This window comes from Coregonus clupeaformis, chromosome 30, assembly GCF_020615455.1.
Source record: "Coregonus clupeaformis isolate EN_2021a chromosome 30, ASM2061545v1, whole genome shotgun sequence".
NCBI classification, from domain to species: Eukaryota; Metazoa; Chordata; class Actinopteri; order Salmoniformes; family Salmonidae; genus Coregonus; species Coregonus clupeaformis.
Genome location: NC_059221.1, coordinates 29659340 through 29685185, shown reverse-complemented (window position 1 = coordinate 29685185; position 25846 = coordinate 29659340). Strand labels below are relative to the sequence as shown.

The 25846-nt window shown below is 45.6% G+C and overlaps 1 protein-coding gene across 1 annotated transcript in view; it reads left to right on the top strand.

Annotated features, from left to right (window-relative positions):
* LOC121546466 (MICOS complex subunit mic25a-like) overlaps positions 1 to 25846 on the top strand; it is a 48006-nt gene that overhangs the window by 13240 nt on the left and 8920 nt on the right. The window contains exons 5-6 of the mRNA XM_041857737.1: positions 7538 to 7608; positions 16679 to 16814. Of these exons, the coding sequence (XP_041713671.1) occupies positions 7538 to 7608; positions 16679 to 16814 (207 nt within the window). The remainder of the gene's footprint in view (positions 1 to 7537; positions 7609 to 16678; positions 16815 to 25846) is intronic.

Genomic DNA, 25846 nt, shown 5'->3' with positions numbered 1-25846 from the left:
GTGACGTTGATAGAATATTCCCCTAACCCTCAGAAAACTGGACACAGGAATGTTCTTGCCAACTGCACATTTTAGAGTGGCCTTTTATTGTCCCCAGCACAAGGTGCCGCTGTGTAATGATCACGCTGTTTAATCAGCTTCTTGATATGCCACACCTGTCAAATGGATGGATTATCTTGGTAAAGGAGAAACACTCACTAACAGGGAGGTAAACAAATTTGTGCACAACATTTGAGAGAAATAAGCTTTTTGTGCATATGGAAAATTTCTGGGATCTTTTATTTAAGCTCATGAAACTTGGGACCAACACTTTACATGTTGCGTTTACCTATATTTTTCAGTATAGAATGTTCCCCTCACTAACAGAAAACTGGACATTCAAACATTAGGGGCACATTACGGGTAACATTACAAAAACGTTCTCTCTCCCTAGAATTGTTACCTTACCTTCAGGCTCTGATCCTACACCCAAACAAGGGTACTACGTTCATCCACCTCTGGCCTGCTAGCCCCCCTACCACTACGGAAGCACAGTTCCCGCTCAGCCCACTCAAAGCTATTCACTGCTCTGGCACCCCAATGGTGGAACAAGCTCCCCCACGACGCCAGGACAGCGGAGTCACTGACCACCTTCCGGATACACTTGAAACCCTACCTCTTTAAGGAATACCTGGAATAGTATAACAGTAATCCCCCCCCACCCCCCATAAAAAATAAAAGGGGGTGGTTGTCCCACTGGCTATCCTAAGTTGAATGCACCAATTTGTAAGTCGCTCTGGATAAGCGCGTCTGCTAAATGACTTAAATGTAAATGTAAATTGTGAGCTGGGCTGTCTGTTTTATCTGCTGGGTGTGGGGAAGTTTACTTTTGGTATTGTAAATATTATGAATGGGTGTATGGGTATTTTGGTGCTCTGGATGTCAATGTACAAGCATGTGGAAATGAATTTCCTCCTTGGAGAACAATAACATCTAATCTAACAGTTTGTCTTATGTGGATTAGTCTGCATTTTTATGCACTGCATGGTGGCTTGCAGAAAGACTGGGAAACGTTGACTGCTGTTACTCTGTGGCAGTTTCAAGGAACAAGGACTTATTTCAGAAATGTTTTACACCCTGCAAGATTATTATTGTGAAATTTATTCATAGGCTTGTGTTTGTTCACTTAGGATCCATTTATTTAAACTAGATAGCATGTCCAATCATACGACGCAAGCTTCATGCATGGCCATGTGAAAACAAAGGGTTTGAGAGAGAAATAATATCAGTAGAACGGCTGTTCATGGTAGCTTTGTTGTATCGCTAATTTACCACACCACTGTCTTCTTTATAAAGATTTAGTTCCATGCCATATAGCAAACACTTTCCCCATGACCATTTTTGCCCAACCTGGACTCAGGGGTAGACGTAACATAGTAAAGGTAAATCCGAGACACTCCAATTAGTATGATATGTGACTTTTCGTATGGTATGTATTAATTTATGGATGTCCATCATCCATTTCGTATGATATGTTATGAATTACAATTCATATGATATGTTAGGAACTGCAATTTGTAACGAATTAGAAATTCCAATTTGTTGTGGCTAATGTTAGCTAGGTGGCTAACACTAACGTTAGCTAGGTGGCTAACATTAGCTAGGCAAGGGGTTAGGGGAAGGGTTAGCTAACATGCTAAGTAGTAAGTAGTTGCAAAGTTGCTAGTTATCTCAAATGCTAATGTTGTCCATGATGAGATTCGAACAAGCAACCTTTGGGTTGCTAGACGTTCGCGTTATATGCCTACCCATCCACCCCGACCAACCACTCTACTTTCGTTTTTTGCCTGAAGTAACCTTCTGTCTTATATTATATTATATTATTTTAGTGTCAGGATTTACATTTAAATCAAATCAAATTTTATTGGTCACATACACGTGTTTAGCAGATGTTATTGTTGGTGTAGCGAAATGCTTGTGCTTCTAGCTCCGACAGTGCAAGTAATATCTAGCAATTTCAAAACATATACCAATACACACAAATCTAAGTAAGGAATGCAATTTAAGAATATATACATATATGGACAAGCAATGACAGAGCGGCATGGACTAAGATACAGTAGAATATTACAGAATGCAGTATATACATATGAGATGAGTAGTGCAAGATATGTAAACATTATTAAAGTGACTAGTGTTCCATTTCTTAAAGTGGCCAGTGATTACAATAGGCAGCAGCTGCCTCTAATGTGCTAGTGATGGCTATTTAGCAGTCTGATGGCCTTGAGATAGAAGCTGTTTTTCATTCTCTCGGTCCCAGCTTTGATGCACCTGTACTGACCTCGCCTTCTGGATGATAGCGGGGTGAACAGGCAGTGGCTCGGGTGGTTGATGTCCTTGATGATCTTTTTGGCCTTCCTGTGACATCGGGTGCTGTAGGTGTCCTGGAGGGCGGGTAGTTTGCCCCGGGAGGGCGGGTAGTAATGAGTTGATGGTAGCTTTGTTGTATCGCTAATTTACCACACCACTGTCTTCTTTATACCACACCACTGTCTCACAAAGACACAGCGGATGGAACCAAAATTCTCAAATTTGGACTCCAGACCAAAGGACACATTTCCACCGGTCTAATGTCCATTGCTCCTGTTTCTTGGCCCAAGCAGGTCTCTTCTTCTTATTGGTGTCCTTTAGTAGTGGTTTCTTTGAAGCAATTCGACCATGAAGGCCTGATTCACACAGTCCCCTCTGAAAAGTTGATGTTGAGATGTGTCTGTTATTTGAATTCGGTGAAACATTTATTAGGGCTGCAATTTCTGAGGCTGACAACTCTAATGAACTTATCCTCTGCAGCAGAGGTAACTCTGGGTCTTCCATTCCTGTGGCGGTCCTCATGAGAGCCAGTTTCATCATAGCGCTTGATGGTTTTTGCGGCTGCAGTTCTTGAAATGTTCCGTATTGACTGACCTTCTTGTCTTAAATTAATGATGGACTGTCGTTTCTCTTTGCTTATTTGAGCTGTTCTTGCCATAATATGGACTTGGTCTTTTACCAAATAGGGCAATCTTCTGTATACGTCCCTACCTTGTCACAACACAACTGATTGGCTCAAATGCATTAAGAAGGAAAGAAATTCCACAAATTAACTTTTAACAAGGCACACCTGTTAATTTAAATGCATTCCAGGTGACTACCTCATGAAGCTGGTTGAGATAATGCCAAGAGTGTGCAAAGCTGTCATCAAGACAAATGGTGGCTATTTGAAGAATCTCAAAATATCTTTAAAAATAAAGAAAAACCGTTGAATGAGTAGGTGTGTCCAAACTTTTGACTGCTAGTGTATATGTAACAAAAAAGCAATAAAAACAAAAATGTAAAACAAAGTTTAGAAAATATAAAAAAGATGGCGTCTCATGGAAACAACATGCGAAGTTTGAGCTACTCCAGGAAGTGACATTGCAGGCTAGCTCAGTGCGGCCCCCTCTCACTGAATATCTCAAGATGAAGGCCGACTGGGGTGCTGCTGGCTGCCATTAGCATTGATTTTCTTCAATTTTTGGTTTATTTACACGAAGATTGAAATTTTTCCCATTCACTATAATGGGGGATCCTGTTTTCTGCTAACAATGCCTGCTGTACCGCGGTCAGCCTTGAACTTCCGTGGCTTCAATGAGAGGGGGCAGTCGTTCTCCCCTGGCTGCAACTCTGAAGGTTTGAAATTGGGAGAGAGGCTTTCGGTGAGTGCGAGAGTGTTTGTGAAGACGCCACACATAATCGCCTCATGTCTGTGAATTCTCCTGAATGCTGGAAGTCGGAGAGCTGTGAAAACTACTGGTTGTAAACAGTAATGTCCCGCTGCTGTTTGAATTAGCACAGGCTCTCTCTAATCCAGCTAAAGCCTTCTGCTGACTCCATTGCTTTTGTCTCCATCCCTCTCCTATCCTGAACCGCTCCTTGCTTCACTCTTCTGCTTGTCAAGGCTCCCCCCACCCCAGCCCTCCACCCAGTACCCTCTCTCTCCTCCTTGTCACTAGTTGCAAAGCACTTTGAAGCACTTGAGCGTGGGTACGAGATAATACTCCTCCTGAAATCCTGACAGCCGTGTTGACACGCTGTCGGCAGGGGCCTTGTTCTGGAAATATCTGCATGACTCCCCCATCCAACCAGCTGAAGCAGCTTTTACCTGGATGGACAGAGAGTGGAGCAGCCGGCCGTCACACAGCCAGCCCCCTTTAGCCTCAAGGCCCACAGAGGCTAACCAATCACAAATTAATTTACTTCAAAGGGGGAGACGAATGCATTTTAATTTTATTTTTTTAAGCAAGGATTATTAATTTCTCAGCATGCCAGACGGATGTAGGCACATATCAGGGGCTCCAGGGGGTGTAATACCTCTTCGCCTCTTAAACCGCAGGGCCAGTGGTTAGAACAGAGAGGACAGGAGAAGCATTCTAATCAGAATGCTGTACAGGGTGCTTTGTTTCTCCACTAAAAACATATTTTGCTGTGTTGCTGGTTTCTTATGGAAATGTAAGAAGTAAACTTAAAGTAAGGATGACGTGTTTTATTTTCCCTTCCTTTGGATCTTTTAGCCTTGTAATGTTGGGCACAGAAGGTAAGTCTCATCTCCTGATGCGAAATACTTAGACAGTAGCTATGTTAGAGAAGCAACATGTCATACAGAGAGAGCAAGCGAGAGAGACATGTAGGTAGTTCATTGTGCTGGCACTCAGCAACATTATAATGGGAAGCCGCCTCACATGGATCTACTAGCAGTTAAATGGAAGGTGTTATCTGAACCAGGGGCCCTGGAGGAGTAATACGTCCTCCTGATACCTCCAGATATCTCCTGATATTTATAGAAGAAGAGACAGGACACTGAGTGACTGGAACATCCATTAGTGATCTCCTTGACTCCTTATTGCCTGCAGGAGAGGCTCCATCTCAAACACAAGAGATGGGCTGAGGTTAATACGTCTCCTGTCTAAATATCTCACTGCAGAATTCACTTCGCCCTCCCTTTTTCTTTTTTATGGCCGCTAAAACAGGAGCGTGCGTGGGCTGAAAGCCTGGTCCTTTTACAGCGCATCAAAGCATGGCTGTTGGTGTCGGCGGTGGGATCGTTTGCGCTGGGGGGGATAAGTGCCCCTGGTGTAGATGTGTAGAACAGCGGTTAGCCTGTGGCGACGCCGAGGCAGAGCCACCCTGCACAGGTTAAGATATCGATTGGATTAGCACAGCGGGAAGCGGCACTGGGGGTGGGAAGGGGGAGGGTGGCAGATGAGGGTTGCTGACGGCGGTGTGAGACGAGTGTGAGACGAGCAAGGTGCCAGCTGTTAGATTAGCACAGGCAAATCCGGTTAATGCAGGTAGCATTGCCACAGCAATGCTTCACTGCAAATGTGTTCAGGAAGGCAGAATGGAGGCCTAGTTTTATTCACAGGGGTGCGTTTAAATGCTGCTAGGCCATTCCCTCTTGACCCTACTTTCACTGTGAACCCATAATACCCTTCTGCACATATGATGGAACTTAGACTTTCTACTGCTTTTAATAACAGACTCAATATAGTAATATGTCATGCAACAGGGCTCCCGAACCATCCTACGGCATTTAATCGATGTTTTCAATGAATCCAAGTCTTTACATTTACCTTTTATATATACCCAGTCCAAGCTGGCAGTTTATTTTGGTTAAATATTTGGGAGATTCAAAGAGATTCACCTTGTCAGCCCTCATTGTAGTGTAGACACGAACACACACATACACACACTCTCACATGCACCCACACACACATGCATAGACACACACGCACTATACTTCTGCATTTTCACTCACATAAATGGGTTAATAGTTTTAGGCATGCACAATGTAGCTACAGAACACTGATTCCAGAGAAGCACAGTGGGTCACTGCTCTTTGGTAAACCTGCGTTTAATTGCAAGCATCACAATCTCCTGGACCGGTGCTCACACAATAACAGTCCCTGCAGTAGTTCCTTACTTGTTGAGAGAACCTCCTCACAGCCTCATTAAACCCATTAACATTCAAGAAGCAGCAGCTCTTAATGGGGCCTTCAGAGAGATTTCAGACAGCGGGAGATGAGCCAAAGCAGTGGTGAGCCTGGTCTGGACCTGGGTCGACTCAGGCTCCTTCTCCTCCTCCTTTCCTCCTCCCTTCCCATGACTGGAGAGGATGACAGGATGGGGATAAAATGGACGATCATTTGTCCTATTTGATAGTTATTGAATGCATATGAGTGGCGCTCCTCTGTTTCCACTGTCGGCTCCCTCCCCTTGAGATGACTTGTGTAGGGTTCAGATGGTGTGAAATATGAGAGAGACTGACTCCACTGGCACCTGGTGAATTGATGAGGATTCAGGGTTGGGCTTCAGTGATGCTCCCATCACTCTCCTGATCTGCTCACTTCAATTACCCCCGGTTCGCTCTCTCGGTCGGAAGACGAATATCAGAAATAATTAAGGGAAGCCCGTTTAGCCTGGGCTTATGGATGTCATTCTGAGGCACGGTCATTACCTCATCAAACTGAGGTGCTGCCTGTCAGGAGTAATCAGGGAAATGAGATTCCACCGGGGCTGAGAAAGGGTCTTATTTTCTGGGCAGTAGCCACATCATTGGTTGAGAATCCAACTGATACCCACACGATACAGCGGCATGTAGTCTCTCGTGACATACTATAGCTGGCCAGGGCGCGTGAGATTTGGTTCTTGAGGCATGAGAACATCACTGTGCTATGGGCCAGTGCCTATATGCTATGGGCCAATGTTGTAGCGACCCCAGAGTCTCCTCAGCAGTAATTAGAACTGTTACTGAGGACTATGTGGGTGATGATGGTCTCTGTGATAGTCTCTATAGCATAGCGTAATGAAGAGACTGTGTGTCTATGACCAGGCTTACTGATCCATCCCCAGACTGCCTCACTGACTGCTAGAGATCTAGGGTCCTGTGAGCAGAACGTTTACGAACTACCCCATGATGGCCAATAAGGACTGGGTTTTAAAACCTTTTTTAAAGTTCCACTATACCCTCGAACAAGACAGTTAACGGTAATTGCATCAGCTAATATGCAGTTGTTGAACTGGCTGTTACCTAATGCAATGATCTGGGATGGTGGCCGAATAAGGACGTGATACTGATTATAGTCTTATTTTTATTAGCATCCAAACATTTGAATAATTAATGGATTGTATCATTAAAAAAAAAATTCTATGCACTTTTAAGGTTTCTCCACATCTGTCCAACGACAGCCAACCTGACCGTCTATGGATGGTTGTTGAAAGAATCGTCCAGGTGTGTAGGCTCAGTTGGTCAATGCTGTACATAGATGCATTAGAATGTTGGGAAAAAACAATCCATCTCATTATTGATAGTTTGTTGGCTGTAGTTGGATATACTGTATGTATTTAGTCAGTGTTGGGGCATAATAGATGTGCATTTTATGAGGGATCATGTTATTTTCTTTCATCATGTAGAATTGTACAGTAACCTTACCCCTACCTGTTTCATTCAGTGTTGCTCATCATATTTATTTGTATATTTCAGAATTTGGATCGATACAAGCAAACCGAGAAACAGTTCCAAGACCAAGCCACAAAATGCGAAGCTCTTGTAAAGTAAGTAGAACCACTTGTCCACCTGTATAGTTCTGTTCATATCCAGACTCTACAGTAAAACTTGCTACGATGTGCTACCTGTGGAAGTACAGTCCCTCTGTAGCACAACTCAACACCACAGACAAAGTGATTTAAAATTGCTTTGCCCTGAAAAAGCTATAACACTTGAAAGTGTTCTACATGATCTATGATGGATCCATGTAGACTGTAGATCGATTTCTCATCTCTGCTTTGCTGTAAATTATACACTGATTGTATACTAGTTGCTCCCCTGTTTGTCTCCCAGTAAAATTCACAGTAATTGATGTTATTGTCGGAATGGTAGAAGAGTTTGTATACAACGAGCCAACTAGTGCTGTGTTTTTAGTTTCCATGGAGATGGGTTGGCTTCCTTAGACTCCAGCAATACACATGGTGCATTTCCCCCCTGATTCACAAGAAAATGAAATACCTTTCTCTGATGCAAACAACCCAGGGATAGCAAGGTGCTGTGTCTGTTCTCTCATTATAGCCATAGACAAGACATGGTAACAGTAACAGGTACAGTTGAAGTCGGAAGTTTGCATACACCTTAGCCAAATACATTTAAACTCCGTTTTTCACAATTCCTGACATTTAATCCTAGTAGAAATTCCCTGTCTTAGGTCAGTTAGGATCACTACTTTATTTTAAGAATGTGAAATATCTGAATAATAGTAGAGAGAATGATTTATTTCAGCTTTTATTTCTTTCATCACATTCCCAGTGGGTCAGAAGTTTACATACACAAGTTTACAAATTAATTTGTGATTGGTTAGCCTCTGTGGGCCTTGAGGCTAAAGGGGGCTGGCTGTGTGACGGCCAGCTGCTCCACTCTCTGTCCATCCAGGTAAAAGCTGCTTCAGCTGGTTGGATGGGGGAGTCATGCAGATATTTCCAGAACAAGGCCCCTGCCGACAGCGTGTCAACACGGCTGTCAGGATTTCAGGAGGAGTATTATCTCGTACCCACGCTCAGAAGTTTACATACGCCTTTAAATTGTTTAACTTGGGTCAAACGTTTCGGGTAGCCTTCCACAAGCTTCCCACAATAAGTTGGTGTGAATTTTGTTCCATTCCTCCTGACAGAGCTGGTGTAACTGAGTCAGGTTTGTAGGCCTCCTTGCTTGCACACGCTTTTTCAGTTCTGCCCCCAAATATTCTATAGGATTGAGGTCAGGGCTTTGTGATGGCCACTCCAATACCTTGACTTTGTTGTCCTTAAGCCATTTTGCCACAACTTTGGAAGTATGCTTGGGGTCATTGTCCATTTGGAAGACCCATTTGCGACCAAGCTTTAACTTCCTGACTGATGTCTTGAGATGTTGCCTCAATATAACCACATAATCTTTCTTCCTCATGATGCCATCTATTTTGTGGAGTGCACCAGTCCCTCCTGCAGCAAAGCACCCCCACAGCATGATGCTGCCACCCCCATGCTTCACGGTTGGGATGGTGTTCTTCGGCTTTCAAGCCACCCCCTTTTTCCTCCAAACATAACGATGGTCATTATGTCCAAACAGTTCTATTTTTGTTTCATCAGACCAGAGGACATTTCTCCAAAAAGTACGATCTTTGTCCCCATGTGCTGTTGCAAATTGTAGTCTGGGTTTTTTATGGGTGTAGAGTATTGAATTGGGCTGCAAGGCTTGGGCTGCGTTTGCATACTGTAAGTTGTAATTTTCCTGAGCATGACAAAACTGTAAGTCGCTCTGGATAAGAGCGTCTGCTAAATGACAAATAAATAAAAATAAAAATAAGATATAATATATATAAAGGCCTATACCGGTATAACATCAGTAAATTAATGACCATTCAAAAGGCCTATACCGGTATAACATCAGTAAATTAATGACCATTCAAAAGTCTGAAGTAGAGAGGAGTAGCAGTATAATCTGAGATGAACATGTTCAAATCCACTATAGTCTTGGGGAAAGGCAGCTCTTCTCTCTTCTGCATATGTAAATGAAGCAGTGTGTGTAAGCATGGTGGCAGCTGGTTAGAGACTGCTGTACTCCCTGTCTACTCTGTGCTAACCTTGCTCCTCGCTGCTAACTGCTGTAGGCCTCTAATCAGGGATTTGAGCTTCTAAGCTCATGTGAGCGTGTTGCCGTCTGACGCCGTATCAGCCAGGAAGAGACTTCCTCCCAGGCAGGAGACATGGCAACGCACGCTCCCATCAGATGGCAATATGATCAGAGCGAGATCTCGCTTCCGTAAGCGTGTGAAGTGTGTGTCATGTGGGACTGTTCGTCCCCTGTCTCCAGTGCAGTGATGGTCTCAGACAGTGTCTTTTTGGTGCTATGGTTTTGTAGAACCTTCCAGTGCCTCCTGTTCTATTTTTGGCCTACCAGGTGAAGGTTAGAAGATTGAGTGAGGACTCTGAGGTAAGGAGATCAAAAGAAGTGGGTTGCAGTTGGGCTGGGGGAAGGGTTAGGGTGGAATTGAGGCCAGGATGTGGTCAGGGGTTATGCAACAAGATTGGGTCTAAGGTTACACTCTTACAAAAAAGGGTTCCAAAAGGATTCTTTGGCTCTCCCTATGGGAAAACCCTTTGAGGAACCCTTTTGGGTTCCAGGTAGAACCCTGTTGGGTTCCATGTAGAACTATTTTGGGTTTAATGTTGAACCCTCTGTGAAAAGGGTTCTACATGGAACCAAAAAAGGTTATATTTGGAACCAAAAGGGTTGCTCAAAGGGTTCTCCCACAGGGACAGCCTAAGAACCATTTTAGGTTCTAGATAGCACCTTTTTTTCTGAGAGTGTAGAGTATTGAATTGGGCTGCAAGGCTTGGGCTGTGTTTGCATACTGTAAGTTGTAATTTTCCTGAGCTGTACTACCAGAGCTTAAACAGACAGTGGCAGTTTGCCTGGCTCCTACCTGCCAGCCTCCTCCACGGCATATCACTGTGTGATGTTTTAATCCGGGTTTTAATCCCTAGACTTGGAGAAGGTTTGCCAGGAGCGTCCTGTCCCTGCATGTTGTCCTTGTGTGCATGCTGATGCCTTGTCTCAGCTGCAGCTCCCTGAGACGAGACCCCCAACTCTCCAGGAGCATGACAAGGCTGCTCTCTTATATCTTTCTCTCTCTGTCCCTCACTGCTACCTGACTTAACTCCCTCTCTAGCACACAGAGCAGAGCACAGGGCACTTTAACTCAAAATCTAGTGCCCATTGTCTTCTTGCTGTTTTCTCTCTTATATCACTACCTATCTGACAGATACTTTACCTATCTGCTGTCTTCAATTGAAGAGAGATAATGTGCTGTATTGTGACGGGTAAAGTAAATTAGTTGTCAAGGCACTCCATAGTTTGTAGCAGTCTTGGAGTGTGGCTGTTAGAGTGCTGTATTGTGACACTTCTTCATTGTCTGTAATGCACATCTCATGAGCCGCCCAAACAAAGGAGTGTATCTTTGATGGAATAGTCTAGCTGGCTGCATCATTATCAGCTTGGCAATATGCCAAGGCACTGCAGACCTTTCTGAGGTGAACAGAAAACCATTGGTACTGAGGAGCTCCCCTCAGTGAAAACAAAAGACAACGCAGAACTAGCTGTATTCTAGCTGTTGTGTGATATTGATATTAAGAAAATGGTATATACATATATATATGTATTGTAGGTACAGTGAGGGAAAAAAGTATTTGATCCCCTGCTGATTTTGTACGTTTGCCCACTGACAAAGAAATTATCAGTCTAAAATGTTAATGGTAGGTTTATTTGAACAGTGAGAGACAGAATAACACAAAAAAAATCCTGAAAAACGCATGTCAAAAATGTTATTACATTTACGTCATTTAGCAGACGCTCTTATCCAGAGCGACTTACAGCGCATACATTATTTATATATATATTATAATTTTTTTCATACTGGCCCCCTGTGGGAATCGAACCCACAACCCTGGCGTTGCAAATACCATGCTCGACCAACTGAGCTACATCCCTGCCAGCCATTCCCTCCCCTATCCTGGACCAATTGTGCGCCGCCCCATGGGACTCCTGGTCACAGCCAGCTACGACAGAGCCTGGATTCGAACCAGAATCTCTAATGGCACAGCTAGCACTGCGATGCAGTGCCTTAGACCACTATGCCACTCGGGATTTGCATTTTAATGAGGGAAATAAGTATTTGACCCCCTCTCAATCAGAAAGATTTCTGGCTCCCAGGTGTCTTTATACAGCTAATGAGCTGAGATTAGAAGCACACTCTTAAAGGGAGTGCTCCTAATCTCAGCTTGTTACCTGTATAAAAGACACCTGCAATCAATCAATCAGATTCCAAACTCTCCACCATGGCCAAGACCAAATAGCTTTCCAAGGATGTCAGGGACAAGATTGTAGACCTTCGCCAAGCAGCTTGGTGAGACGGTGACAACAGTTGGTGCAATTATTCACAAAGGGAAGAAACACAAAATAACTGTCAATCTCCCTCGGCCTGGGGCTCCATGCAAGATCTCACCTCGTGGAGTTGCAATGATCATGAGAACGGTGAGGAATCAGCCCAGAACTACACGGGAGGATCTTGTCAATGATCTCAAGGCAGCTGGGACCATAGTCACCAAGAAAACAATTGATAACACACTACGCCGTGAAGGACTGAAATCCTGCAGCGCCCGCAAGGTCCCCCTGCTCAAGAAAGCACATATACAGGCCCGTCTGAAGTTTGCCAATGAACATCTGAATGATTCAGAGGAGAACTGGGTGAAAGTGTTGTGGTCAGATGAGACCAAAATGGAGCTCTTTGGCATCAACTCAACTCGCCGTGTTTGGAGGAGGAGGAATGCTGCCTATGACCCCAAGAACACCACCCCCACCGTCAAACATGGAGGTGGAAACATTATGCTTTGGGGATGTTTTTCTGCTAAGGGGACAGGACAACTTCACCGCATCAAAGGGACGATGGACGGGGCCATGTACCGTCAAATCTTGGGTGAGAACCTCCTTCCCTGAGCCAGGGCATTGAAAATGGGTCGTGGATGGGTATTCCAGCATGACAATGACCCAAAACACACGGCCAAGGCAACAAAGGAGTGGCTCAAGAAGAAGCACATTAAGGTCCTGGAGTGGCCTAGCCAGTCTCCAGACCTTAATCCCATAGAAAATCTGTGGAGGGAGCTGAAGGTTCGAGTTGCCAAACGTCAGCCTCAAAACCTTAATGACTTGGAGAAGATCTGCAAAGAGGAGTGAGACAAAATCCCTTCTGAGATGTGTGCAAACCTGGTGGCCAACTACAAGAAATGTCTGACCTCTGTGATTGCCAACAAGGGTTTTGCCACCAAGTACTAAGTCATGTTTTGCAGAGGGGTCAAATACTTATTTCCCTCATTAAATGCAAATCAATTTATAACATTTTTGACATGCGTTTTTCTGGATTTTTTTGTTGTTATTCTGTCTCTCACTGTTCAAATAAACCTACCATTAAAATTATAGACTGATCATGTCTTTGTCAGTGGGCAAACGTACAAAATTAGCAGGGGATCAAATACTTTTTTCCCTCACTGTATATTAGGATGAGCTGTGTCGAGAATACAGTATATACATACACAGTGAGTAAACAACAGTATATAAACAGAATATGAGGTGTCCAGCGTTCAATACGTATACCAGCGTATACTGTCAGCCACAGCGAGCTAGCTACAGCTAACAACAGAGGCCAATTAGCTAGCTCCAGACAGACGTTACTCTTGTTGTTCTTGCTGCTGGTGTTATGGCCTCTCAGAGAAAAATCCCTCATTATAGAAGACACAGGCTGACCAGGGTGTGTAAAACTGGCACTCATCACTGGCTGACCACACAAATGGACCAGCCTTGAGCCCACTCTCCTCTCCTTTGCTGCTGTAGCACAGTAACACCACTATCACTACCATGATAGAGTACCAGAGCTGTTGTTCATGATCATTCATGATACAGTACCAGAGCTGTTGTTCATGATCATTCATGATACAGTACCAGAGCTGTTGTTCATGATCATTCATGATACAGTACCAGAGCTGTTGTTCATGATCATTCCTGATACAGTACCAGAGCTGTTGTTCATGATCATTCATGATACAGTACCAGAGCTGTTGTTCATGATCATTCATGATACAGTACCAGAGCTGTTGTTCATGATCATTCATGATACAGCTGTCTTGTGCTAACAGCAACTATAGCACAGAGGTCATAAGGATTCTGATTTTGACACACACTCCTCTTCCCTGTAATTGTGGTTGAAATGAAAGAGACATAAAAAACGATTCTGTCAACCTTGTGATCCATGACACAGTGGTGAATAAGACAGCTGGACCAGTCCTTTACAGCAAATGACACCATGTCAAACCAGGACTATGCCACCTCACTGTGTGTGTATGTGTGTGTGAGCTAGACTGGATAAGCGTGACTTTGAAGGGGACATTCCGTCGGAGAGGTGACCCCTACCAGGTTAGGATGTGAATCTTTACATGCGAGACAGACAGTTACACGCGACTCTAACCCAGAGGTCTAACAAGTCAGGCCTCTGCTGTAGTAATTGTTTGCGGTGTCAGATTCCTGCCTGTATTTGAGCTGAGCCCTCAGTGCTCTGCCTCTGGCCCCTCCAGACCTGACAGGCTTAAGTGGGGGAGCATCGTGTGGAGGAGAGGAGAGGAGGGAGAGGAGCCAGGCAGGTGAGATTGGCTGGGGGAGGAGTGGAGGAGGAGGATAGAGAAGGAGGAGAGCGTAGGGAGGGTGAGGGAGAGGAGACCTGCGCTGCCCACCTCAGCTCAGTCAATGTAAAAGCTGTCAGAGCCGGGGGCCCTGAAGGAGCGGCAGGAGATAAGACACTCGGGCTGGGGCTCTCATCTGGCTGCTGAGCAACAGCCAGGGTCAAGGAAACGTGCCTCTAATCTAGTTAATTTCAGCCCCTTCTGAATTCCCCTGCAGATAAAGTTTGGTGGATTTACAGTGTACAGCCAGCGTGATTAATTTATTTATCTGCCTATTGCAGTAATCTGCTGTGGCTTGGCTGAGGATGGCAGAGCAGAGTTATCTCGAGGCGGTGCAGTAGCTACTCTCTCTGTAATTTGAGCGAGCGCTGGTTGTCCACAGCAGCAGCAGTGTAGAGATACCGATGCCTCTCCTCTCAGACTCCATCTGATAGCACCTGAAGCGCTATTAGCTGCAGACCTAGCACACACATGACCTCTGCCCCCTCTGCTTCTAGCCAATCACATCCAACACACTCACTTTGGAGTTTCTATGTGTTTGTGCTGCTTAGCATTTCCATTGATTTGATTCCAATCTCTTCCTTGAATATGCACATTGCAGGCTTGCTAATGGAACCTTTTGTAGTTGCTGTTTTTCTTCTTCCCCATTTGATTTCTAGTCTTTCACTTCTCCTTTTGCCTCTCTGAGCTCGGCAGACTTTCAGAAGTCGGCCTTTGTTCTGCCACTGCACGTTTGCTGGAGGAGATTAAAAATAATGGGAATCAGCAGTAATTAAGGCCTAATCTCTCAGTGTTCTGTTGTATTTACTCACAGATTTTGAATTCAGAAATTACTGCTCATATGCATGGCCTGCTCCGCTCAAAGTGGCCTAATCGGCTCCGTTTTTTTATTTATTTAAGGCCTCACCTTCAATTTGGTTCAATTCGGTTCAGCTTTGGCTGCGGCAAACCAATTTTCTGCTTCAAGCCCCTTTAATAAACCTCCTGCACTATCAGGAGCTTTTCCTTCCCTGATGAAGGCAGTTTATTTTAAATTAAAGGAGAGTTCCTTATCTTACCAGCGCAAAGAACAGCGCTGCTTTAGTCTTTTTCTCTGCTCCTAGCGTGATTAAACAAAGGAAGGAAGAGCTTCAGCAGTGGGTAAAACAGGGGGATCTGATACTCAAAGGCTTCATCCCTTAAACATTTCTCTTAATTTAACTGTTCAGATAAGACAAGCAACTCACAAGGAAACGCTAACGATAGCATATCGCTCTGCTGCTTGGTGATTTGCTGCGTGATGTGATGGTAGCCTTGGATGAGTTTTAATTGAAATGCCGGGGTTGACTTGCACGCTGAATCAAAGCTGAGCCCGGGCTTTAATTTGGGTTTCAATTAAGCGCAGTGTCAAATGGTCCTCTGATAGTAGCAGTTGGAGTGCAGGGCAGCAGCCGCGGAGAGGATGGGGGTTTAACGCACATGACTTTGCTTAATCAATCAAATTTCATTAAGCATGGCAACCTGGCAATGAATCTGCCACAGAGCTCCATCACCGAAAGATAGGAATGGAGAGACCAATTATGTTACATATCACATATCATACTACAACAAGCTAATCCAATCTGTGAATTCAGCCTATTTTCACCATTTGTAATCTGTAGCAGTACGTTAGTTGTGGTAGATCGATGGAGGTGGTACTGTACTGTACCAAGCATCCCCCCATGTTAAAGTCACAACCACACACCATTGGCTCTGTGTCTACAGGAACCTGGAGGCTCAGTGACATCACTGCTGAAAGGTTGCCAGGGTGACTGTGTTTCTCTGCCTCCTCCTCCTCCTCTAGTCGCAGTATCAGGTTATTTATCATCGTTGTGTTAGTCAATGCCACGCTTGTCACGGGCTCTATTAATAAATATCCTCTCTGCTGGTAATTCAGTTGAACCTGTCTCTCCCCATCCATTCATTCCACTAAAGTGTCCGCAGGATTGGGAGGGAGACATTTATACACACTGGGGGATGTTGGTGTGTGTTTCTGTGTATTGGTATGTAATGTGGAGTCTGAGTGTGTGTTTATGTGAAACGGTAGGCTTCCTTTTCAGGCAGAATGTGGAAACAGTTTCAGTTCAGATGAATCAAGAATAGCAGAAAAGTTCCGATGGCCATGGGTTGTCATTTACCTTCCTTAACTTACACCATTTTATTCCCTTAAATTAAACTTTCCTTCACATCAATCACCTGAAATATTTTTCAGAAAACTGCAATGTCAGTGATCATACACTGAAGTAAAGCTACATATGTTGCTTGCTGTGTTCTCATAAAAATCATCAAGCTGTATCTCTTTGATGACCTCTGGGCTGACCCCTGACCTCTGTCTGTCTGTGTGTGTCCACAGAGCGAGGAACACAGAGCCTGTGTGCATTAACCTGCAGTCCCAGATCCTCAACTGCTACAAGGAGAACCGGGAGCAGACACTGCAATGCTCAGACCTGGCCAAAACGTACATGCAGTGCATTGACACAGCCAAGAAGGTCAGTGTTCACTATAGGCTCTCACTCAGTGGATGTGTGGGGGATTTCATGGCTTCTTTCTACACAAATAGCTAAATATATTATATAGACCATTCACCTGTTCATATTTTTTTGTTTCACCAATAGGATATTTTTCCCCCACCCCATCCAGTAAAGATACCACTTTATTTTTGTCCCTGCTCCAAAGAAGCTGGTTTACAGGAGGTTATACAGAAGTCAAGGTAAAGATGTTTCTAGCATCTCTACCCCTGAGTCAAATCTGGCTCCTTTAGAGTCTTCTGCCTCTTCTTCACAAGAGTACAGTTGATGTTGAGATGTGTCTGTTACTTGAACTCTGTGAAGGATTTATTTGGGCTGCAATTTCTGAGGCTGGTAACTCCAATGAACTTATCCTCTGCAGCAGAGGTAACTCTGGGTCTTCCATTCCTGTGGCGGTCCTCATGAGAGCCAGTTTCATCATAGCGCTTGATGGTTTTTGCGTCAGCACTTGAAGAAACTTTCAAAGTTCTTGACATTTTCCGTACTGACTGCCCTTCATGTCTTAAAGTAATGATGGACTGTCGTTTCTCTTTGTTAATTTGAGCTGTTCATGCCATAATATGGACTATTTTACCAAATAGGGCTATCTTCTGTATACCCCCCCACCTTGTCACAACACAACTGATTGGCTCAAACGCATTAAGAAGGAAAGAAATTCCACAAATTAACTTTTAAGAAGGCACACCTGTCAATTGAAATGCATTCCAGTTGACTACCTCATGAAGCTGGTTGAGAGAATGCCAAGAGTGTGAAAAGCTGTCATCAAGGCAAAGGGTGGCTATTTGAAGAATCTCAAATATAAAATATATTTGGATTTGTTTAACACTTTTTGGGTTACTACATGATTCCATATGTGTTATTTCATAGTTTTGATGTCTTCACCTTTATTCTACAATGTAGAAAATAGTAAAAATAAAGAAAACCCTTGAATGAGTAGGTGTTCTAAAACTTTTCACCCGTAGTGTATGGTTCTATATAGAACCCTTATTGCCTTCCAAAGAATCCTTCTTGCCTTCCAAATAATTATCAAAGAACCCTTTCTTCCAAAAACATTTCTTAAGATATTACATTTACATTTTAGCAGACGCTCTTATCCAGAGCGACGTACAGTTAGTGAGTGCATACATTTTCATACTGGCCCCCGTGGGAATCAAACCCACAACCCTGGCGTTGCAAACGCCATGCTCTACCAACTGAGCTACACGGGACTATTTGATATTAGATCAAATAAAATATTATTGGTCACATACACATATTTAGCAGATGTTATTGCAGGGGGTAGCGAAATGCTTGTGTTCCTAGCTCCAACAGTGAAGTAGTATCTAACAATTCACAACAATACACACACATCTAAAAGTAAAAGAATGGAATTAAGAAATATATAAATATTAGGATGAGCAATGTCAGAGTGGCATTGACTAAAATACAGTAGAATAGAATAGAGTATATACATATGAAATTAGTAAAGCAGTATGTAAACATTATTAAACATTATTAAAGTGACTAGTGTTCCATTATTAAAGATATTAAAGGTTCTGTCATGTTGTCGCATAGAGATCACAACTTTGTATCTTTACCATTATGCCATCTATGAGCGCACGGGCAGCGCCATTGAGACAGATACAACGTTATGATCTCTGTACATCTCTATGCGACAATGGGACAGAGAATGAGGAAGTGGATAGAGTCTTGTTTCTTATGATTATCAGTAAAATTAACACATTTATAAAATATTGATTACTATGCATAGCTTTGTAAGACTATATGACCAACCACCCAGCTTTGTAGTAGTTAGAATATCTATTTCCCTGCTTTTGAGAGGAGCTGGCTACTGTACTGGGAGACTTCCATTAATTGCGCTAAGCTAACAATATGGCAACTTCAATAATCTCCTAACTGTACGCAGACATAAAAATGTTATCCATGAGTTCGTTTGACTCTGGTTCCAGACCATGTTTACATCAAACAGGCATCAGAGTCAGACATTGATAGAAAACAGTTAGGATGGAGATCTATGAACTCAGAATGTTCAGCAAATTCATAAATTTTTCATGGATGCTCACCTAGTTAAAGGGATACTGCGAGATTTCGAGAGACTCTGGGTAAGTAAACCACCTAAATCTCTAAATCTCTTTGACTAGGTGAGCATCCACGAAAAATCTATACACTTGCTGAACATTCTGAGTTCATAGATCTCCGTCCTAACTGTTTTCTATCAATGTCTGACTCTGATGCCTGTTTGATGTAAACATGGTCTGGAACCAGAGTCTGTAGCAGCACAGCAGGCCAGTTGACAGTTGTGTTACTGAGTCTTGTTACCGTGTGGTTTCATCACAGTTACTGTAGGCGGAGGCCGTCAGCCCAGACCAGACCCACTGCAGACCTAGCACTACACATTGCCTTATTAACGCTCAGCAAATGAAAGGCATCTTCTGATCTGTGTGTGTGTGTATCAGTGCGTGTATCTCTGTGTGTGTGTGTGTATCAGTATATGTGTGTATCAGTATGTGTGTGTGCATTGTGTATTTCCCCCTCTGTTTCGTGTGAAGTAAATGGGCTTTGGTTGTGGTGATGGTTAGAAGGGAGAAACAGAGGCAGGCCTTATTAGAGAATGGAGCCAGTGAGCGGAGTGTGAGGCTTGGGAGGGGTGCGCATGGTGCGGGGGGGGGTTGAGGAGATTGGGAGGCGCCCACGCCCGCCCCTGTCTCGGATAATGAGTTGAGATTGCCTGATCCGTCTCTGCGCTCTGCAGGATTCTCAAGACATTTACAGAGAGAGAGACGCCCTGACTTTGATGGTGATAGATGTTTTGAGCTTCCCTGCATTTAGCACAAAAGAGGGTGGAGGGAGACAGAGACAGAGAGAGATGGGAATGCGCTGGTTAGGGTAGCGTGTCTGATGCCGGATTGATATTGCAGTACGACGGGGTCAGTGTGCAAAGCCCCAAGTTTTAGACCTCAGATACTTTTAATGCTGTTTTCTCCCTCTGCGCTCCCTTCCCTGTAGCCATGGCTTGGCGTAAACCATCAGCTGAGGCTTTTGTGTTAAAGTCTGGGCGTTATTCCCAAAGCCCCACTGTCAGATTGGGGAAGGAGTGAGTAAACCTTCAGCCCTCCCTTTGGCCTCCACCTGTCCTGCAGCAGTTTACACCTCCAGCCTCCTGCAGCTCTCCTCTCTTCTCCTCTCCTCTCCTCTCTTCTCCTCTCTTCTCTTCTCCTCTCCTCTCCTCTCCTGTAGGGTGTCATCCCTCCATCAACAAAGTTGAGCTCACTTCAAAGTTCTGCAGGATTGCAGGGCTGACTGAGCAATGCAGAATTGAGCTCTCTTGGAGAATGATGTGTTGAACTGCTTCATGCATACTTTCCCTTTAGGATAAAATGTATCCTAAAGGGAAAGTATGCATGAAGCAGTCTGAGCGCACTCTGGGACTCCAGATTGAATTTAAGAACACACCCGTAGTATTAACCAGCCTTTAGTCTTCAAATCTGGAGGACAGCAGAGTCACTGACCACCTTCCGGAGACACTTGAAACCCTACCTCTTTAAGGAATACCTGGAATAGTATAAAAGTAATCCTTCTACCCCCCCTCCCCAACCTCCCCATAAAAAAAATAATAAAAAAAAGAAGTGGTTGTCCCACTGGCTATCATAAGTTGAATGCACCAATTTGTAAGTCGCTCTGGATAAGAGCGTCTGCTAAATGATGTAAATGTCAATGTTAATCTTTGGTTGTTTAGTACATGGCCTCACATGTGAATTCTTAAAGAGATGGGTGGGGCTAAGGCTTAAGAAGGTGTGAACGATGCTGAATGGGTGTAGACAAAGAAAAGCTCTCCAGTAGGTTTACCAAAACAGTGAAGGGCCATTTTCTCAAAGGTGAGGTTACAAGTTTATCAACTTTCAAAGCAGAATTACTTTCCCATTGTTCTTCAACTGTAGTGTATGATATACCATTTTCTAGCTCTGAGTCTCTACTTTTATCCAATGTAAAAAACAGCCAAATGTTTTAGGTATATTTGTTCATATTTTTTCCAGAAACTAATTATCTCAAGTGGATCTTAACAGCTGTCCATAGTAAACAAATCAGCAGTTCCCCCATGGAATGAAATACTTCTTTATCCACCACCTTTATGATTTATAGAACTGCAATTATTTTGTGTATAGTCTTTGACTGTTAATGTGCTTCTGAATTTGTTTCTTTGTAGACCTCGGTTCGGACCTGTCCCTGTGGTGTTGTACTGAAGCTGCTCTCCCGTGTCTTAACCTACCTGAGCTCCTGATGTTGACAGTGCTGCAGCCTCGGCTCTCTGATTGGCTGCCTTGCACTGTTGTCGATGCGGCAAGTTTATTTTAATTTCGGAACCCTGGGGTTACCGTCTTCTCTCCTGCCTGTCATAGGTCTCTGAGAAACACGCTCCACTGCCAGCTCTACTCTCCTCCTGTCAGCCACACACACACTCAAATATACACACGCACACACGCACGCACGCACACACACACATACACGCTGTCAAACCTGCTCCTCCTCATCAGCCGTCAGCTCCACTGTCCATCAGGACACACTTTGTAGAATTACTGAGTGCATTAAGTTCGATCCACTCCATTGGCAAGGGCAGAATATCCCCAGCAGCTTGGTTAACAAGCCAAGCTGTTGGACCCTTCCCAGTTTATGAAAGTAGAGAGACAGCAACAGCAGGCAGGCAGGTCCACCGGTAGTATCTATCTACCTTGTAGCCTTGGGCTGGCCTCAGAGAACAATCTGGGGCTGTTTACAACATGATTAATGGGAGGAGCGTATGCTGTATCTGATGCTTTAATGATGTGTCGAGAGATCAAGTACAGGCAAATCAACTCTGTAGCTCCTCAGGATGATGTAAGTGTCACGAATGTCGGTGGAATGCGGTAGGCCAGAGTCGAGCGCAGGACACAGAATGAGATGAAGAACCACTTTACTAAGTAGTAAAGAAATACAAGGAAAATCCAAAGGAGGAGCAAAACCCGCTCACAATAATGACACTCGTACATTCAATAAACAAGCACACCAAACAGTGGACGTGTACAGGTTAAATAGGCAGACAAGCTAACATAATGGGGAACAGTGTCACGCGACGTGTATGCGGTCAGCGAAGTCAAACACAGGACACAGAGCGGCTGGCAACATACTTTTACTGAGCACAGTAAATATAGTACAAAAACAACAAACCTCCAAACAGGGAGGAAAACACAATAACCCGTACACCAAAGCAACTGCCGGAATGACAAAGAACAATCACACACAATAACCAATGAGAGACAGGGGGTAATATAGGGAATACAATACAACATAATGGGAAACAGGTGTAAACAATAAAGACCAAACAAGACAAACACCGAAACATCGATTGGCAGTAGCTAGTATTCCGGGGACGACGAACGCCGAAGCCTGCCCGAGCAAGGAGGAGGAGCAGCCTCGGCTGAATTCGTGACAGTACCCCCCCCCTTGACGCGCGGCTCCAGCCGTGCGCCGACCCCGGCCTCGGGGACGGCCAGGAGGACGCGGAGCAGGGCGAGTTGGATGACTCCGGTGGAAATCCCTCAACAGGGAGGGATCTAGGATGTCCCTCCTAGGGACCCAGCACCGTTCCTCCGGACCGTACCCCTCCCACTCCACGAGATACTGCAGACCCCCATCCGACGCCTCGAATCCAAGATGGAACGGACTGAGTACGCCGGAGCCCCCTCGATGTCTAGTGGGGGCGGAGGAGCCTCCCGTACCTCATTCTCCTGGAGTGGACCAGCTACCACCGGCCTGAGGAGAGACACATGGAATGAGGGGTTAATGCGGTAATTAATGGGCAGCTGTAACCTATAACTTACCTCGATCAATCTCCTCAGGACTTTAAATTGCCCCACAAACCGCTGACCCAGCTTCCGGCAGGGCAGGTGAAGGGGCAAGTTTCGGGTCGAGAGCCAGACCCGATCTCCCGGTGCATACACCGGAGCCTCACTGCGGTGGCGATCGGCGCTCGCCTTTTGCCGCCTGATAGCCCGCTGCAGATGGACATGCGCAGCGTTCCATGTTTCTTCCGAGCGCCGAAACCACTCATCCACCACAGGGGCTTCGATCTGGCTCTGATGCCAGGGTGCCAGGACCGTCTGATAACCCAGCACACACTGAAAAGGCGTAAGATTAGTGGAGGATTGCGGAGTGAGTTTTGGGCTATCTCTGCCCAGGGGATATACCCCGACCACTCCTCCTGCCGGTCCTGGCAATAGGACCTCAGAAACCTACCCACATCCTGGTTTACTCTCTCCACCTGCCCATTACTCTCAGGGTGAAAACCTGAGGGAAGGCTAATCGAGACCCCCAGACGTTCCATAAACGCCCTCCAGACTCTAGAGGTGAACTGGGGACCCCGATCAGACACTACATCCTCAGGCAACCCGTAGTGCCGGAAGACGTGAGTAAACAGGGCGTCGGCAGTTTGTAGGGCTGTAGGGAGACCTGGCATAGGAATGAGACGGAAGGCCTTAGAAAACTGATCCACAACGACCAAGATCGTAGTGTTCCCCTGGGAGGGGGGAAGGTCCGTGACAAAATCCACCGATAGGTGAGACCACTTCCGTTGTGGAACGGGTAGGGGTTGTAACTTCCCTCTGGGCAGGTGTCTAGGCGCCTTACACTGGGGCACACCGAGCAGGAGGAAACGTAAACCCTCACGTCCCTAGCTAAAGTGGGCCACCAGTACTTCCCACTAAGGCAGTGCACTGTCCGACCAATACCAGGATGACCAGAGGAGGGTGACGTGTGAGCCCAATATATCAGTCAATCACGAACCTCGAGCGGCACGTACTTCCGTCCCTCTGGACACTGTGGGGGAGTAGGGTTGGCACGTAACACCCGCTCGATGTCCGCATCGACCTCCCACACCACCGGTGCCACCAGACAAGACTCCGGAAGTATGGGAGTAGTCTCAATGGACCTCTCCTCTGTGTCATATCGTCGGGACAGGGCGTCTGCCTTAGCGTTCTGTGACCTTGGTCTATAGGTGAGCTTAAATACAAATCGGGTAAGAAACATGGCCCACCTAGCCTGGCGAGGGTTCAGTCTCCTCGCTGCCCGGATGTACTCCAGGTTACGATGGTCAGTCAGAATGAGAAAAGGGTGTTTAGCCCCCTCAAGCCAATGCCTCCACACCTTCAGGGCTTGAACCACCGCTAGCAGCTCCCTGTCCCCCACGTCATAATTGCGCTCCGCCGGACTGAGCTTCTTAGAATAGAAAGCACAGGGGCGGAGTTTTGGTGGCGTACCCGAGTGATGAGACAGTATAGCACCGATCCCCGCCTCGGACGCATCCACCTCAACTTGGAACGCCAAAGAGGGATCCGGATGTGCCAGCACCGGAGCTGAGGTGAACAGGTCCTTCAGATGTCTAAACGCCCTGTCCGCCTCAGCCGACCACTGCAGACGCACCGGGCCCCACTTTAGCAGGGAGGTGATGGGAGCTGCTACCTGTCCAAAGCCCCGGATAAACCTCCGGTAGTAATTGGCAAAACCCAAGAACCGCTGCACCTCCTTCACCGTGGTGGGAGTCTGCCAATTACGCACGGCTGAAACGCGGTCAATCTCCATCTCCACCCCTGACGCGGACAACCAATGTCCCAGGAAGGAGATGGACTCCTGGAAGAACAGACATTTCTCCGCCGTCGCATACAGGTCATGCTCCAACAGTCTACCAAGCACCCGACGCACCAGGGACACATGCTCGCTCGTGTAGCGGAGTATATTAGAATGTCATCAATATACACCACTACACCCTGTCCATGCAAATCCCGGAAAATCTCGTCCACAAACGATTGGAAGACTGAAGGAGCATTCATTAAACCGTATGGCATGACGAGGTACTCATAGTGACCCGAGGTGGTACTGAATGCTGTCTTCCACTCATCTCCCTCCCTAATGCGCACCAGGTTGTACGCGCTCCTGAGATCCAATTTTGTGAAGAATCGCGCCCCGTGTAATGACTCCGTCATACTAGCAATCAGAGGGAGAGGATAGCTGTATTTGATTGTAATCTGATTGAGACCACGGTAATCAATACACGGGCGTAAACCCCCATCCTTCTTCTTCACAAAAAAGAAACTTGAGGACCCAGGGGAAGTGGACGATCGTATGTATCCCTGTCTCAGAGATTCGGTGACGTATGTCTCCATAGCCGCCGTCTCCTCCTGAGACAGAGGATACACATGACTACGAGGAAGCGCAGCGCCTACCTGGAGGTCTATCGCACAATCCCCCTGTCGATGAGGTGGTAATTGACTTGCCTTCTTTTTACAGAAGGCGAGTGCCAAATCGGCATACTCAGGTGGAATGTGCATGGTGGGAACTTGGTTCGGGCTTTCCACCGTCGTTGCCCCTACGGAAACACCTACACACCGCCCGACACACTGATCAGACCATCCCTTGAGAGCCATCTGTTGCCATGAAATGTTCGGGTCATGAGATGTTAACCAGGGAAGCCCCAACACCATGGGAAACGCAGGAGAATCAATCAAATATAACCGTATAATCTCCTCATGGCCCTCCTGCGTCTTCATCTTAAGTGGCGCTGTGACCTCCCTAATCAATCCCGACCCCAAAGGGCGGCTATCTAGGGCATGGATGGGGAAGGGCACATCAACTGGTACAATAGGAATCCCTAACTTATACGTGAACCGGCGATCGATAAAATTCCCAGCTGCACCTGAATCTACTAGCGCCTTATGCTGGGAGTGAGGAGAAACCTCGGGAAACACAACTTTAATACACATATGCGCAACAGAGAGCTCTGGGTGAGTTGGGTGCTTACTCACCTGGAATGACTCATCAGTGCGCTGCCTACTGCCTCGATTCCTAGGAGACCCTCCCCAGCACCGACCCGCAGTGTGTCCTCTGCGGCCACAGTTGGTGCAGGGGACGGCCTCTCTCCTGGTCTCTCTCCTGGTCTCCCTAGCACCAGCACCCCCGAGCTCCAT